The sequence below is a fragment of the Zootoca vivipara genome, chromosome 2 (genome assembly GCF_965207765.1).
Source record: "Zootoca vivipara chromosome 2, rZooViv2.hap1.1, whole genome shotgun sequence".
NCBI classification, from domain to species: Eukaryota; Metazoa; Chordata; class Lepidosauria; order Squamata; family Lacertidae; genus Zootoca; species Zootoca vivipara.
In genome coordinates this window covers 2,665,362-2,682,403 of record NC_142584.1, presented here as the reverse complement: position 1 = coordinate 2,682,403, position 17,042 = coordinate 2,665,362, and the positions used below count along the sequence as shown (strand labels likewise).

The following is a 17,042-nucleotide window of genomic DNA, read 5'->3' as shown; positions in this document are numbered from 1 at the left end:
GGGTCTTCCCCCCTTACTTGCCCCTTCCTGTCCCACCTGGGACCCTGGCTCCTCTACCTTGCCTGAGCCTCGGACACGACTTCCTGCTTCCCCACTGGAATCGGAACTCTCCCTGCTTTCCCCTTTGCTCGGGGACGGGCTTGAACTCAGGAGGGGAGGGACTTCGCGATATCCCCTGTCCCTCACAGCATGCGTGCACAGCAAACACAGAAGTAAATGCTTCCGGATTTGCGCAGTACATAACCCGAAAAGTACACAACCCGAAGCATACGTAACCCGAGGTATGATTGTATTGCAATGCAATCCACATATGGCTACCTTTGAAGGTGACTCAGAAACTACAACTAATCCAGAATGTGGCAGCTAGACTGGTGACTGGGAGCGGCCGCCAAGATCATATAACACCAGTCCTGAAAGACCTACATTGGCTCCCAGTACATTTCTGAGCGCAATTCAAAGTGTTGGTGCTGACTTTTAAGAATTAAGATTACTGGAAGAAATATCAACAACCTCAGATATACAGATGACACAACCTTGATGGCAGTGAGGAGGAATGAAAGAACCTTTGAATGAGGGTGAAAGAGGAGAGCACAAAATATGGTCTGAAGCTCAACATCAAAAAAACTAAGATCTTGGCCACTGGTCCCATCACCTCCTGGCAAATAGAAGGGGAAGAAATGGAGGCAGTGAGAGATTTTACTTTCTTGGGTTCCATAATCACTGCAGATGGTGACAGCAGCCAATAAATTAAAAGACACCTGCTTCTTGGGAGAAAAGCAATGACAAACCTAGACAGCATCTTACAAAGCAGAGACAAAGGTCCATATAGTTAAAGCTATGGTTTTCCCAGTAGTGATGTATAGAAGTGAGAGCTGGACCATAAAGAAGGCTGATCGCTGAAGAATTGATGCTTTTGAATTATGGTGCTCTTGAGAGTCCCATAGACTGCAAGAAGATCAAACCTATCCATTCTGAAGGAAATCAGCCCTGAGTGCTCACTGGAAGGACAGATCCTGAAGCTGAGGCTCCAATACTTTGGCCACCTCATGAGAAGAGAAGACTCCCTGGAAAAGAGCCTGATGTTTGGAAAGATGGAGGGCACAAGGAAAAGGGGACAACAGAGGACGAGATGGTTGGACAGTGTTCCCGAAGCCACCAACATGAATCTGACCAAACTGCGGGAGGCAGTGGAAGACAGGTGTGCCTGGCGTGCTCTGGTCCATGGGGTCACGAAGAGTCGGACATGACTAAACGACTAAACAACAACAACAACAAAACTAGCATCTGAAACCAGCAATGCAGATAGCTAAGACAATGCTGATTCACAAGAACAGTGCTATAGACTATTCCTAGTAAATAGGCATGTTTTAGAATAGGAGACTCTGTGGCCCTCCAAACATTGACTAAAAATTGCATCATTCTTGACCATTGCCCACACTGGTTGGGGATGATGTGAACTAGAGTCCAACAATATTCCAACCCTTGATTTAAAACAAAACCCATGAGTTAAGAACAAAAATGCTCTGTTTTCCAAAATGGCTTGCCAGGTGGGGCAGAGCTGCTAAGGTAGCTTCCTGGTAGGTAGGCTGCTGGTGCTTACTGGGGGGAAGAAGGGCAAGGTGGCTTGGAGGCCTTCCTGGTGCCAGTGCACTGACAGGAGCACTGGATTGGTTCCACTGCACTGCGCCAGCCCCTCTTGGTAAGCAACAGTGCCTCTTCTGCAAGCCTCTCCTACATCAATTACAAAAGGACAGTGTGCCAATAAAGTGTGCCCTGCACCTACCAGCTCTGAAACAGAGCAAAGCTGGGTGCACAGTTTCCTATGAGCCTCATGCGACCCTTTTCAGGAAGCACAGGTACATTTTGGCAGGCATCAGAATCATAGATGTCAACTCTCTCCTCTTGAGCAGTGTGGACCAAAACAAAGTTGTCTCAGGGAATAAGGCAGCAAGTCCATCAAAGTCCTCCTTTATATTTAGCAATAAGTCCACACTCTTCCTGTAGGCGAGATCATTTCCCCCCAGCTGGATAATGATGATATTAGGGGGACCACAAGCAGCAGCTCGAGCCATCACAGCAGGCATCAGCTCTTCCCAACGCATACCACGCCTTGAAATCCAGGAAACACGCACATCCGCTGGCAAACCCAGGTTGTTGCCAAGGCCACGATCGCAAGCCCGCACTCGCGCCCAGTACACGATGCTGTGCCCACAAATCCAGATTTGAACTGAAGGTGAAGCTGCGGAACGAAGGGAGGAGGAGAAGGAGGATTCCACTGCTGCCACGCTGATTTAAATGTCTGCAAACCCTGCCCCCAGGCCGGCCCTATTGGCCAGCCAGAGGTTTGGCACAGCAGCAGGGATTGGCTGCAGCAGGGGGCCGATACACGCCCCCCTGCTTGCCCGAGGAGCGTGTCCCGCCCGCAAAGTCTCCCCTCCAGAGGAGGAGAGATCCTACCAGCCAGCCAGCCAGCCAGTGGCAAGGGCTGATGTTGCATAACCTTCCCCACCAACTTTTTGTGGCTTGGAGACACACAGTGTCCAGAAAGCTCATCATGCTACGGAGGCGCCAGCCTCAGACCACTGAGATTCCCATTACAATGTGCTGAACTCTTCCATAGCCTCTTTGCCGTCTTTCATTGGAAAATTGTCAGCACAAGAGTTTTGGGTTCTGGCGCTTACTTATATTTCCAGGCTGGGGTAGACCCCATAGGGAAAAGGTCACAAAAGAATCATCTGGTTTGTAATCACTAAAATGGGAATAAGCACTTAGATCACTTACAGCAATGCGATTCCCCCACGGATGTTTGATCGTGATGAGATAATTCAGTGCTTGACTAATTCTCACTGTCTTGCAGGAAGCAAGTATATTCAAGCTCTCTTGTCTTCTCAGCATCTAAACTGGCACTGCTGGATGGGATGACCAACAGCTGTAAAAGGGAGCAGGACAGCCAGGCCATTGTGATGAGAGCAGCTTTGTCAGAGCAGACACACTGCCTGCCTCCTTATTGTGATGCTGTTGCCTGTGTCCAGCCAGAGGAGGGGAAAGAGCCAGGAGCCAGCTGGCTCTTATCTGCTTCTGTTGCAGCTGCTGTTCAGTAGGGCAGCAACTGGGCCCAGCCACCCAGCAGGCAGTAACTAGTAATAGAGTAATAGAGGTAGATCTTCCTAGGGCTTTGAGCTTCTGAAAGACTGGCTCCCTTGCATGACTAGATCTAAGCAACTGGAGGTGGAGTAGCCTTGGGCCACAGCTGCCACCCAACCAGATGCTTAAAGGTAAAGGTAAAGGTAAAGGAGGGACCCCTGACCATTAGGTCCAGTCGTGACCGACTCTGGGGTTGTGGCGCTCATCTTGCATTAATGGCCGAGGGAGCCGGCGTATAGCTTCCAGGTCATGTGGCCAGCATGACAAAGCCGCTTCTGGCAAACCAGAGCAGCACATGGAAACGCCGTTTACCTTCCCACTGTAGCAGTTCCTATTTATCTACTTGCACTTTGACGTACTTTCGAACTGCTAGGTTGGCAGGAGCTGGGACCAAGCAACAGGAGCTCACCCCGTCACAGGGATTCGAACCGCCGACCTTCTGATCAGCAAGCCCTAGGCTCAGTGGTTTAACCCACAGCGCTACCTGGGTCCCACAACCGCGCCCAACGTGCCCGAACCCATGACCCTGGGATTAAGAGTCCCATGCTCTACCGACTGAGCTAGCCGGGCAGTATAACCAGACGCTTACTCGGGGCCTTATCAAAGCAATGCCATTGGCTCTACTGTGACTCCCTGACTGTGGAATGCTCTCGCCAGAGAGGCTCTCCTGGTGCCATTATTACATGTCTTTAGGCACCAGGTAAAAACATTCCTCTTTTACCCAGGCCCTTGGTCATTAAATAATCTATGGCTTGTTAATTTTGGTGTGTGTGTTATTATGGTTATGTTATTATTGTGCTGCATTATGTGTATTTATTATTATTATTATTATTATTATTATTATTATTATTATTATTATTATTATTCTGCATAATTTATGTTCTGAATGTACACCACCCTGGGATCTTTGGATAAAGGGTAGTATATAAATCAAATAAATAAATAAAATATTACAGCAATAAGATGAGCAGAACCGCAAAGAGAGGGAGACAGCAGCAGCAAGAAGGTTAAGGGAGGGGCATGCAGCAAGGGCAGGGGCTCGGCACCTCCAGAATTCTCTGTTAGGCCTTGGGATTCTCCCCAGGCCACACCATGCACCACCACTCCTTGTACACCTCTCCTTAATTGTATTTTTGGTCTGGCTCGAGTGTGTCTTTCAGCTTTGAAAAAACCTCTGGGTTGGGGCAGGGTATTGAATGTGTGGAGAAACTGGCCTGCAGTACACAGGTAAAATTTGTGTTAGATTCTCCACCCACTTTTGCCTCTGGCCCCACCCACCACTGACATGTGCCCCCCTCCAAAAGGTCTGGCATCCATTCTGAACCATGTACTATCATTCTGCCCAGCCCATAGGCTACTTGCATTGGCACTAACCATTATGAGCCTTCTGGAACCATAAAACGGCAACTGAAAACAGAATCTCCCAAGGAATGCAACAAATGTCGTCAGTTTAGTCCGATGGCTAACAATAATGAATTTGGAATACATAATTGGATTTTGAGAAGATATTTTGAGGCATATGGATGTAATAAGACTCAGCAATATTGAATATCATCTAATTTGATTATTACTTATAAAGTTGTTCATATTTTATAATAGAAATACTGCTTAAAAAATCTAGAATGAGAAAGGGTGGGCCCACATTATTTTGTACTGAGACATGGATGTTCTGCCCCTCATCCATTTCTTTAAAAAAAATTTTTTTAATCGGTATGAATTAAACTAAATAGTTGTACTATCAAGAGCCAGTACAATAGGAGTTCCTTCCTCTCTCCCCGCCCCCCATTGGCTGTGGGAGGCAGGATAACACCCCGAACAGTGCTCCAGTAGGAGAGGGGAGTTTGTTCTGCCTGGCAAACAAAATGCTTGCGCTGATGGAACAATGGTGAAAGTGTGACATTGAATTCCACCCTTTTTCACTTTGCTCACAGCAATGCCAGGGAATCTGTGGCCTATCACTTTTTGTTGGACTCTAACTCCCATCATCCCTGGCTATTATGCTGGCTGGGGCTGATGAGAGCTGGAGTCCAACAACCTCTGGAAGGCCACAGGGTCTCCACCCCCAGCTCACAGAACAGCTGGGCATGCCGCAATTTGACCAGAAGCACTCTATACACTTATGCACATTTTTTTTGCGTCTCAAATCCTTCAAATACCTTGTAACTAACACACACACCAGGCCCAAAAGACAAAAAAAATGAGAATAATATTCCTTTTGGACACAAATACAAGACTGCTTATTCTGTGTCCTTTTTCTGCCTTAACTTGAAGTGGTGGAATATGTTTAGTTCCTGGTCCCTTCTCCATTTACAGCTGCCATTGCCACCACTCTCCTTTGTGGCGCCCAAAGCGGGATCTGCTAAGCTTAGAATCAATTTCCTCTTAGCCTGCTCCTCCCAGGGATGGAGGAAGCGGCAGAAATCCTCTAATCTTCTTAGCGAGAGCCCAGGCGCCTGGCGCTGAGTGGCCTAATCAGAGCTCAGCTGTGTTGGGATGCTGGGCGCAGGAAAGTGGCTTTGGGGGCAACACGGGTGTGGCATTACAGAGAGGCTAGGAAGCGACCAGAGGAGGAACTGGGAGAGAATGAGAATATACACAAACACAGAGGAGGGATTTTGAAAGAATTGCCCAGTGATGATCAGTGGGAGGCCAGTCATGGGCACACTGGCAACATTTAGAGTGGGATTCAACCAAGTTTTACTCAGAGCAGAGCTACTGAAATTAATAGGCCTAACTTTGTCATGTTCATCAATTTCAGTGGGTTTACTCTGAGCAAATCTTATACCACCCTTTATTTCTATGGGTGGAATTATACATAGCACTAAGTGGGTTATGTATGTGGGGAACAAAATCCACAAACGAAACTAGAATTTCCCCCTTTTGTCCGTCCGTCCCCCCCACATACCCCCCAATCCTACAGAGCAGATTCATGGGTATAAAGGAGGGAGGAAAGTTCTGTTGGGCGAGTGAACCTCGTTCCGCGCACACAACCACTTAACTGAAAATGAAAAGTGCTGGGGATCAAGTCTACTCTCACCCTAGATGTACGTATTGGACCTAGGCAGCAGTTATTCCATGGGGAGGGGAAATGTACTCTGCACACGCACAGAGAGGCAGGCAGCCTGTGGCTGTGGAGTGGAGAAAGAACTGGGACTGAGGCTAGAAGCTGGCTTGGGGTTTTTCTCCACCACATCCTCTAATAATCCCTTGCTGCTTCTGGTTGACACAGTGCCTTTGTCCACATAACTGTTGGTCCTCAGTGCCTGTAAAAGTCAAATGCATTGCCACCATAAGCCAGGCTCTATAGTTCTATTCCTTTTATGAGTCACAGAATATGATGACACTGGAGGATTACATCATAGAACTCTTCCTGGAATGCTGGCCAGGCAAATGCCTCCAACACTCTTGTCAGCTGGGCATGAAGACAACAGCCCTGTTGTTTGACTTCAGCCTCTGATCCTCAGAGGCAAATTGCTAAATAGCAATTGTGGCTGATAGGTAAAGGTAAAGGGACACCTGATCATTAGGTCCAGTCGTGACCGACTCTGGGGTTGCGCACTCATCTTGCATTATTGGCCGAGGGAGCCGGCGTATAGCTTCCAGGTCATGTGGCCAGCATGACAAAGCCGTTTCGTCCAAACCAGAGCAGCACATGGAAACGCCGTTTACCTTCCCGCTGTAGCGGTTCCTATTTATATACTTGCATTTTGACGTGCTTTCGAACTGCTAGGTTGGCAGGAGCTGGGACCAAGCAATGGGAGCTCACCCCGTCACAGGGATTCGAACCGCCAACCTTCTGATCAGCAAGCCCTAGGCTCAGTGGTTTAACCACAGCACCACCTGGGTCCCTTTTATTGTGGCTGATAGCCACTGATAAATCTATCTTCCATGCGCTTGTTCCATTTTACAGCCACTTAATCTAGTGTGCATGGTCAACAAGGCATCTTCTGGGAGAACCAAAAATGAAAAAATATATATGACGAGATTAAAGAATATGTGTTGGACTGGCTAAAATTTATTATCAAAGCAATTCAAAATCCCAAGAAAGTGGGATTTGCAGAAAAACATCACAATTTGAAGAAGATATATTAAGATCTATAGTTTAAAAATTACCTAAAATGTATAGAATATTACTTGATTGGGAAACGAAAGGAGAATTTGTGAAATTTTCTATAATTAAATGGGCACAAGATGTGGGTCATAACATTGATTTGAACCTGTGGGAACAATTGTGGGAAATAAACTTAAAATTCACGGCTAGTTATGCGCTAAAAGAGAACTACAGTACTTAAATATGATCCACAAGTGGTATTTGACGCCAAGCAAATTAGCCAAAACGTCAAAATCTAAAGATGACCTGCCTTGCCCCACCCCCCAGCCCTAGGAGTCCTTATAAGGGAGCTGTTCCTGGAGGAAGGACTGTGAGGGAAGAGACTTCATCAGGCAAGGCCTCCTTCCACCTGCCTTGCTCCACCCTCCAGTCTCTGCTGCTCAATTTGTATTGTATTATTTTATGCACCGTGGCTTGCAGTTGTTTTATTGATTGTAGTTTAGAAATTATTTATTGTAATTGTTAAGAGTGCATTTCTGTTTGATTTTTATATGCTGATATTATTATTCTATACTATTCTAATGATTGTTGAATGTTACTTTATTTGATGTAGGTTGCTTATTTTAAAGTTATGTTTTAGTATTATATTTTTTATTGCGTTAGATTGTTATAAGGTGTACATTCTTTGTTTCTTCAGCTTGTAAACCGCCTTGGGTATTGTAAGATAGAAAGACGATATACAAATTAAAAGTGATGGTGATGGTGATGCCCTATGCTGGAAGTGCAAAGAAACAACCGGCACATTTTATCATTCATGGTGGCTACAAATGTGTAGCCATACAGCCTCACCTTTTTCCCTCCACATGACTGTGAAATTATCTGCAGCATAGAGAGTAATCTCTTTGTGGTTGCTAGGCTACAAATATTCTATTTAAAAAAACATCTAAGTAGGATATGGCCCCTGCTCTTCTGCCTTGGAGCTGCCTAATATTCTGTTTGCACAGAATATTGAAGAAATCCAGTGCAGTGAAAAGCGGGCACTCATTTCACATACTGCAGTAATTAACTGTAGCAAGGCACCCTAATTGGGCAGGTGCTCTGATCTGAAGTGCATTTAATGTAACTAATCCAGTCCTGCTAAAGGCCACCCCATAGAGCCACCTACCCCTCTCTCTCCAGTTTCATATTAATCCGTATGAGTGTCCCATAAGAGAATCCAGGTATCTTATGCAAGTCTTATGCCCGTGTCTGAAAGTCCCAGTCAACTCAACAGGACTTTGTTCTGAGTGGAAATGCATAGAACTGCACATCCAAACTGATGATATTATGTAACAGAGAAGAAGATCAAAGAGAAATGACTTGACTCTAAAAGGCGAAAGATTTGTATGATCTGAGGCAAAGCCAGACTTGAATTTAAACCAGGTGGGACTGCATTTGAGATGGATTATAAAAATGTATTCCTGAAACCAGCTCTCTTAAGAGGTCTCCAGGTCCTGGATGTCTGATGGGACAATCTTGGGTGAATCAGACACTTCCTTTCCGCCTGACCTTTTCCACTATTAGCAAATTTGTAGCGTGATAAGACTGGAAAAGTTCCAGGTCTCCTGTGCCTTTTTAACAGGGGAAGGAAATAGATTTTTTTGACAATGCTGCTAGTTGCAGATGCTCCCCAAACAAAATTTTTTCCTCAGCCTGATGTTCTGCAGATGTGGTTGAATGACCACTCCCATCAGTCCCAGTAAGCATGGCTGGTGCTCAGGGGTGGTGGGAGGTGTGATCCAGCAGCATCTCAAGGGTGCCAGATTAGGGGGTGCTGCTTTATCACTCCTCTTCTGTATTTTAAAGGCAAAGCTAGTGATGTTAAGTACACAAATAATCCTTATTTTTTATTTACTAAATAGTGACTTCAAGGGGGGGGGAATCCAGGTTGGGGCTGCAGTATAGAGGAGAAGCAATTCAAATATTTGGCCCACCAGTGTCCCAATTCAGATTGTGGCCCCTACAGCTATTTGCCCCAGGAATAAAGTTCCTAGGGACAAACAGCAGCTGTGGTTATGAGTTAGAATCATAGAATCGCAGAGCTGGAAGGGGCCCAAGGGTCATCTAGTCCAACCCCCTGCAATGCAGGAATCTCAGCTAAAGCATCCATGACAGATGGCCACCCAACCTCTGCTTAAAAGCCTCTAGGGAAGGAGAGTCCACCACTTCTCGAGGGAGACTGTTCTACTGTTGAACAGTTTGTACTGTCAGAAAGTATTTCCCCATGTTTAATTTTTTAAAATTAGTTTTCCATTATACCCCCAATAATAGCAAAATTATAACAATAACAATTAATTCCCAAATTATACAATTATCAAAATGCCAATCAACATCAAATTAATACATTTTAATTAAAGTGGCTCCCCGCATGATGGTTTGGGTGCATTTCAGATCTTATATCACTGTGTTCTTAATTGATGTCAATTACATTTCATTTATAATAATAATCCCTTAGTCCACAGCTACATAATTAATGATTTCTATTCTTGATGTTACAATATATAAATTTATAAAGCTTCAAGTGAGGAACTCAAACTATTTTCTTTATTCTGCCCTGCATGTGAAAACTGTTATATCCATGGAGATTCCTTCTGTCCATTTATGGACAGCTGTTGTTTTCTCCCATCATGGCTTGGGGCGGAACTTAATCTTGAAGTTTCTCAAAGGTCTTATCTCTCCATCCCTTGCTTCTGTCTCGGAACAGGCAACAGTCTGCTAGAAACCATTCTGTCTCACTAGTAAAACATGTCAGATTTTCGCCATTTCCCCCTCAGCCAAGGAAAAGGTGGGCAGTTTTCAAATGCGCTGAAGATTTAATACTCCTTTCCAACTCCCAGAATCTCTGCAGCGTTCTTATCACAGCCCCCAAATTCTTTTCCTTCCAGCAAGAGATTTATGACCCAATCAAACTTGGGTCATAAATCTCTTGCTGGAAGGAGATTTATACATTCTGTCAGTAGCACACACAAATCTCAGTCTCTCTTTCCTTGTCTGTTGTTTTTAAATGGAGATGAGGAGAATTACTCTGTCTTTCCAACACAGTCATACTTGAACTTCCCCTCCCCCTCCTTTCTTCATTTCAGATCAATTTCAATTTTTGCTTGTTAATATCAATATTACGCCAACGTCCCTTCCTCACTTGTAAATATCTTTTAATCTTATATTCCAGAGAGGGTTGCTGAATCCTAAATATATAAAAGAAACTTAGAATAAACAAACCGTGGGCTTCCCTCTCTCCAACCAACTCTCACACCAAAGAAAATCTTATCTCAATTCAAACCTTTGATCCATGTAGCTGGTATATTCTGCAGTATGTTGTTGCAGCTGTTTCCCATGACGTGCCAGTATTTTAAACCAATTAAAGATCCAATTAAACAGAGAACCTCTGCTTCTTAAGGGCTGCGTAGGAGGGTTTTCACCAGGCGAAGTGCTTTTGCACTCCGGCTCCCGGCTTCCCACATTCCATGCAGGAGCGAGAGCCAGGTACCAAGACAAACTGAGTGAGGCCCAGTCTCCCCATTCTTGGGGGGAATTTGCAAGGATGATTTACCTGTCATCCTTGTTTTTGTTCTCTGATGATCCTCTGCTGTTGTGGAGGCTGTCGTGCAGGCGAGACTGTGAGAAAGTATTTCCACATGTTTAGTCGGAATGTTCTTTCCGTACCATCCAACATTTCTCCAATGAAAATAGGGACATCCCATTCCATAATGATAATTATACTATTTTTACCCCACACATCTTACTGGGTTTCCCCAGCCATTCTGCTTCCAACATATATAAAAAACATAATAAAACTTTAAACATTAAAAAGCTTCCCTATACAGGATCGCCTTCAGACTGCTCAGGGGTCGGATAACTCCATATCCTCCAACATTTCTCTGGTGAAAACAGGGACATCCTAAGGAAAAATGGGACATTCCTAGATCAAATCAGAAACTGGGACAGCTTCTCTAAATCAGGCATGTCCCCGGAAAATAGGGACACTTGGAAGGGCTTTCTTGTAACTTGAAGCCATTGATTTGAGTCCTACCCTCCAGAGCAGGAGAAAACAAGCTTGCTCCACCTTCCACATGGCAGCCCTTGAGATATCTGAAGATGCTATTATATCTCCTCTCAGTCTCCTCTTTTCCAGGCTAAACATCCTTGGCTCCTTCAAGCGCTCCTCAGAAGGCTTGGTTTCCAGACCCTTGATCATCTTGGTTGCCTTGCATGTTTCAGATTGTCAACATCCTTCTTGAATTGTGGGGCCCAGGATTGGGCACAGTATTCCAGGTGTGGTCTGACCAAGGCCGAATAGAGAGGTTCTACCGGTATTACTTCCCTTTATCTGGACACCATACTTCTGTTGTCGCAGCCTAGAATAGCATTAGCTTTTTTTTTCTTCTTTTTTTGCCGCTGCATCACACTAATAGGAGCCAACTCCCAGGGGCTGTAGGGGCTTTGGCTCCCACAATAAAATATTTGGGGGAACTGGGCCCCCACAAAGTTGATGGGCATTCCCTATGTCATGTGAATGATCATGCGGGGCGGGGCTTACCTGGACCCCCACAATATTTTATTCAAGTTGGCACTCTGATCACACTGTTGACTCATGTTAAACTTGTGGTCCACCAAGACCCCTAGATCCTTTTCACATGTACTGGTAGTAAACCACGTGTCCCCCATCTTATATTTGTGCATCTGGTTCTTCCTGCCTGAGTGCAGAACCCTACATTTGTCCCTATTGAAATAATTTTTGTTAGCTTCTGGCCAGTTCTCCAATCTGTTGTCATTTTGGATTCTGATTCTGTATTCTGTGGCATTAGCTACCCCTCCCAGCTTAGTGTCATCCGCCAATGTGATGAGCATCCCCTCAATTCCTTCATCCAAGTCATTTATAAAGACATCGAACAACAACAGGCACAGGACAGAACCCTGCAGCACCCCACTTGTCACTTTTTTCCCAGGATGACGAGGAACCATTAATGAGTTGTAAGACAAATATTTAAATCCCCTTTGCCACAACACCACAGTCCTAGTCCATTGCCTCCGTTCTCTTAGTGGATAGTTAGTACATAGAAACCAAGCCAGTCACAAGCATAATACCACAGCTATGGCTTGTCTCCTATGCCCCCAGAGATCGCCATGTGTTTGCAGCTGCCTTGGTTCCTATTTAATGTGTGCAGTGCACATTACCCTCAGACAACACCAATCTCATACAATCATAGAACTGTAGAGTTGGAAGGGACTATTCGCCTGTAAATTAAGGGGATGATCCAAGAAACTGGGGGAGAGGGATTGGGCTCCAAACCACTGCACTTAGAATCACAGACAAGTTGTTTGGGCATTTTGGTGTAGGTGTCTCAATTGTTACTTTCTGCTAGTCTCATAGGCTGGTGAAGGCCCTGCCATTCTGATTACAGAGGTTTTGTTCCCCAGCTAACTCCACACCAGGTTAGGGTCGGTTTCTCTCTCTCTCTCTCTCTCTCTCTCTCTCTCTCTCTCTCTCTCTCTCTCTCTCTCTGTGTGTGTGTGTGTGTGTGTGTGTATAACACAAAGCAATCTAAAGTGTGGGCTTTAGGCAGTTACACCAATGAGTGCACAAAGAATGTCATGGAAGACTAGCATCTGATTCACAGTGGAGGGTCTTCAAGTGATCCTACCACACAGACAAAGGTCTCTTGGAGAGTTAAGCTCCAATCCATGCTCAGGACATTTGTGCAGGGATTTGCAAAGACTGAACCTTGTGTGTATGTGTAGTTCCACCTGCAGGCTGGCTTAGTCACACTCTTGCTAGCAAATTGCTCTCAGCTCACCCTTAGTTGCCTGCCTGTAAAAAGGGGTATTAAGCAACCTACCTAAAATGGCTGCTCTGAGGATGAATAAAATAAGGACTCTGGCTGGGCAGGCTATTCCTCATTTTCTTTCTAGCCTCACAGGATTGTTGCAAAGATAAACAAGATGTGTTTTGTATATAAAAAAGAGCTGTAGAGAAATGAGTAAGATACCAAAAGTACCATAGCAAAGCAGACCAGAGTCCTTTTCCCCACCACACACCTATTTGAAAGCATTATTTTCCCACATCATGAGCCAGGAAACCAAACAGAGCTGCCCTTCCAAAGTAAGCAGCAGGCCCTCTCTTTCATTGGAGGGTTTTAAGCTGAAGTTGGATGGCCATGGTTATGGATGCTTTAGTTGAGATTCCTGCATTACAAGGGGTTGGACTAGATGACCCTCACGCTACCTTCCAACTATGATTCCCCTGTAGCTGTTCTGTCAGGGGTGAGGAACTAGTGGCCTTCTAGATGCTGTTGGACTCCAACTCCCATCAGTCCCAGCCAGCATGGCAAGGATGATGGGGGCCCCATTCCAGCAACATACCGTAAGAACCACCACAGGCTTCCCAACCGAGTCTAGATGCTGTAGCCCAGTTTTCCCTAACCTGATACACGATGGCAAGAGGAGACATACTGGTCTATTAGAAAATATTAGGGTCAGTGGAAATGCCACAAAATTGTGAACTGCTTTCAGGTGCCCTGTAATACATTCTCAAGTATAAATGCAAGAGCAATGAGTCAATTTCCCCCTGTGCAGCTGATGTGGTTCCCTGCAAGAGCCACCTCCAGCCTGGATATGTTTGGCACCAGATGGATAAAATCGTCCAGCCAAAACAAAAGGAAAAGAAACACTGATCAACCAGATGAGAATGGCATGTTCCCCCCACCCCACACTTTCCCTTCCAGCCCATCCATCACAAGAACCCTAGAGTACGAAGCTGGTAATGGAGCCGGGAGCCAGTGAGAAGCCATTGTTTGCAAAACACTGAGCAGCTTCGCCTGCCACCACATCCAAAGGTTGCAAATTATACAAGATCACTTGTGTAATCTAGGCAGTAGTAGTACAGATCCCGAGGGCATTGAAGGAAGGGATCCTCATGAAAACGGGCTGTCCAGTGATGGACCACAGTCAAGCACAATGGAGGGGAGTGGTTCCTAGGAAGGAGCTGGCAGTTCCTTCCTTCCCTGTCACTGCTGGGGGGGGGGATGACAAAGCAGCTGAGCCCAGGCAGGCAAGCAAGACAGCACCGCATCCTGCTCCCTGCTCCCTGCAGCGGCTTTTGTGCCTTTCTGGTGCTTTGTTCCAGAGGCAGAAGAGAACATGGTTGCTGCTTCCCAGGGTAAAAAGCAGAAAAACCCAACCATGGCTAATTTGCACGCCTGAATTCCTCTTAAAACACACTGGTGTTGAGGCTGGCCTTAAACAAAGCAGGTGGGTGGACAGGGTGGTGGAACCATTCAAAATGGTTTGAGCTGGGTTGAAGTGGCCAGGTAGCAACTGCAGCCCAGGAATTGTCAAGAGAAAGAAAAATAAACTATGCTAATTGGGGGAAAGAGGCCCCTGATATTTAAGAAGCTCCATGGAAAATCTCTGCTCAAACCACCCGCAGGAATGACTTTGCAGCACAATTGTACTAAATCAAGAGGCTTTTTCAAAATACCATCTTGTTCCAAGCCCATGCATGAGAAGATACCCTTGGTACCCAGGTGGAAAATAAACTTGATATCCCAGGGCTCCATTTGCCTGTGCAGTGAGACTCCTCACTCAGGCAGTCCCATTAGCACAGATTAATAACTTTCTCTGCAGCAGAGGGATTGAGAGGCACCCAGAAACCACAGAGAGTTGTGCAACAGACTTGGAGCGGGATGGGCTGAGTTCTAATTCCCGCATATCCTCCAACAGCTGGGGTCACCTTGGGGAGGTCCTACGCCTACCCTTTTCACTTTATGAACAAGAATTAACGGGGTCAGTTGCTCATGACTACACCAGCAGATCAGTCTCTTCAAACATGATGGGTGAGATAGGGAGCCGTCTGTTGGGCACCCCACAAAATGAACACCCTCCCTTTTGACCACATACCCAAGACTGTGCAACACCTCCCACATGACACTGAACCACTGGTAGATATTTTAAAAAACCTCAGTGGCCATGGCTCATCATGAGAGGCTGACATAGCTGCCAAGTTTTCCCTTTTCTCGTGAGGAAGCCTATTCAGCATAAGGGAATTACCCTTAAAAAAAGGGAGAACTTGGCAGCTATGGAGGCTGGCATGAACGTCACTAGCCACCCTCTCAGGAGAACCAGCTCCCACTTCCCGCCCTCCTGAAATGGAGGCTGTCTTTAGCAACTGAAAGAAGCGAGCATCATGAGGTCAAAAGCCAAGCATTGTACCAAGTGATGAGCACAGAGACTATGGGGACAGGGGCGTTGCCAGTTCTGAGTAAACAACCAACAGGCTCCTCAGCAAGCCACCTGCATCACTTTGAACCCCCATCCTTTTACTGCACTGATGTAACTTAACATGGTGTAATTCACTGTGGTAGTTGGGGGGGGGTTAAAACCCCAACAGATGATGGTGGGAATCAAACGAGATTATCTCAACTGGTCCGTTTGCAACCCTTCAAGAGAATAACCTCAGAGGAGGCAGCATAATTTGGGCAGATTCAGAGGATTTAAGTTTTAAAATTTGGGAACAGAAGATAAATTCATGGGGTATGGAGGGTTTGTGTAGGAGGGGGAAGATATGATTGCTGCTGCTGTTTTCCTCCCAGCTCCAAGGGATCCCTCCTTTCTTCAGAGTAGCCAAACCAACAGCTCAACTAGCCACACCCAGTGGTTTTAAGGCTGCGGAACTAAGGATGGAGCAGTAGCAGCCAAACAATTGAAATAAACTCTAAAGCCACAATCACCAGCACCCATTTTCTAGGCAAATTGGTTATTTTACAGGTGGGCTTTGCTGTAATCCGGGAGATTTCGAAGGACATGATGGACCCACTTTATTAAACAGGCCTGGCTCAGGGCAGTGATGGAGGGGGTGATGCCCCTTCTTCTCAGAAGCATCCCTGCAGCTGCTCCCCAAGCGCCCACCCCCCAGCATTTGCTTACCCCAATGATGACGGTGTCATCCCCCTGGAAAACTGGGATGAATTTATCTCCCCGTATGATCTCCGACTGGTTCAAGGGCCGGAACCTACAGAGCACTTTGATGCTACATTCATTGACTTCTGTCGTCATGTTGGCTGGGCAATTGGGCTCCCTGTTCGTCCCGGCAGCTTTTGTGGCGAAGAGGTGGAGGAGAAGCAATTCCCAAGGGGAGTCGAGAGGCAGAGAAAGGTAAAGGCGGCGTGGAACCAGGCTTTAGCAGCAGATTGCAAAACCGGAAAGCGAGATCCCTAGATTGTCACCCCACAGCAGCAGAGCAATGGGGCTCTCTCAGCTGGGCTGGTGTGTCCTCTGTGCCTGCGTTACCTTGGGATGCTGCTTGCAGTGCCTGTTATCTCCCTCCTTCCTGCTGCAGGCAGCGGCAGCATCAGCAGCGAGCAAAGGGATGGGCAGCTGGAGCCAGGATGCTATAGCTTTTAAGGTGGAGCGGCTTCTGATGACTTAAGGTGGAAGCAAATATGTTGGTCCTAGCCCGGGGGTGAGGAACCTTTTTCAAAACAAGGGCTGCATTTCCTTCTGGGAAACCTTTTGAGGGCGACATGCAAAGGGTGGGCGGGACCAGAAGCAAAAGCGGGAGGAGCAACAAATGTGCTTTTTTTGCCTGCATCTCTGCTGGCCTCCATCCAGGCAAGCAAGACACATTCCTGTCAGGCAAAAACACTCAGGTTGTGGAGCAGACCCAGGGAGGGGTGTGACTTGGGGAGAGTCCCCAGGGCCGATGGAGAAGACTGGTGGGCTGCCTTCTGCTGGTGGGTATGATGTTCCCTACATTTGCCTTAGCCAGTGCCCCCTCCTTTGGGTTTTGAATTGCAGCTGGCACACACCAGTT

At 46.3% G+C, this 17,042-nt stretch overlaps 1 protein-coding gene across 2 annotated transcripts in view; it reads right to left on the bottom strand.

The window, feature by feature from the left end:
* KIF5A (kinesin family member 5A) overlaps positions 1-16,712 on the bottom strand; it is a 61,070-nt gene extending 44,358 nt beyond the window's left edge. The window contains exon 1 of one of the 2 annotated variants that reach the window (XM_035102492.3): positions 16,157-16,712. In XM_035102492.3, coding sequence (XP_034958383.1) covers positions 16,157-16,285 — 129 coding nt within the window. In that variant the 5' untranslated portion in view covers positions 16,286-16,712. The remainder of the gene's footprint in view (positions 1-16,156) is intronic. The other variant, XM_088662810.1, reaches the window with a different exon arrangement.
* Positions 16,713-17,042: the final 330 nt, after the last annotated feature.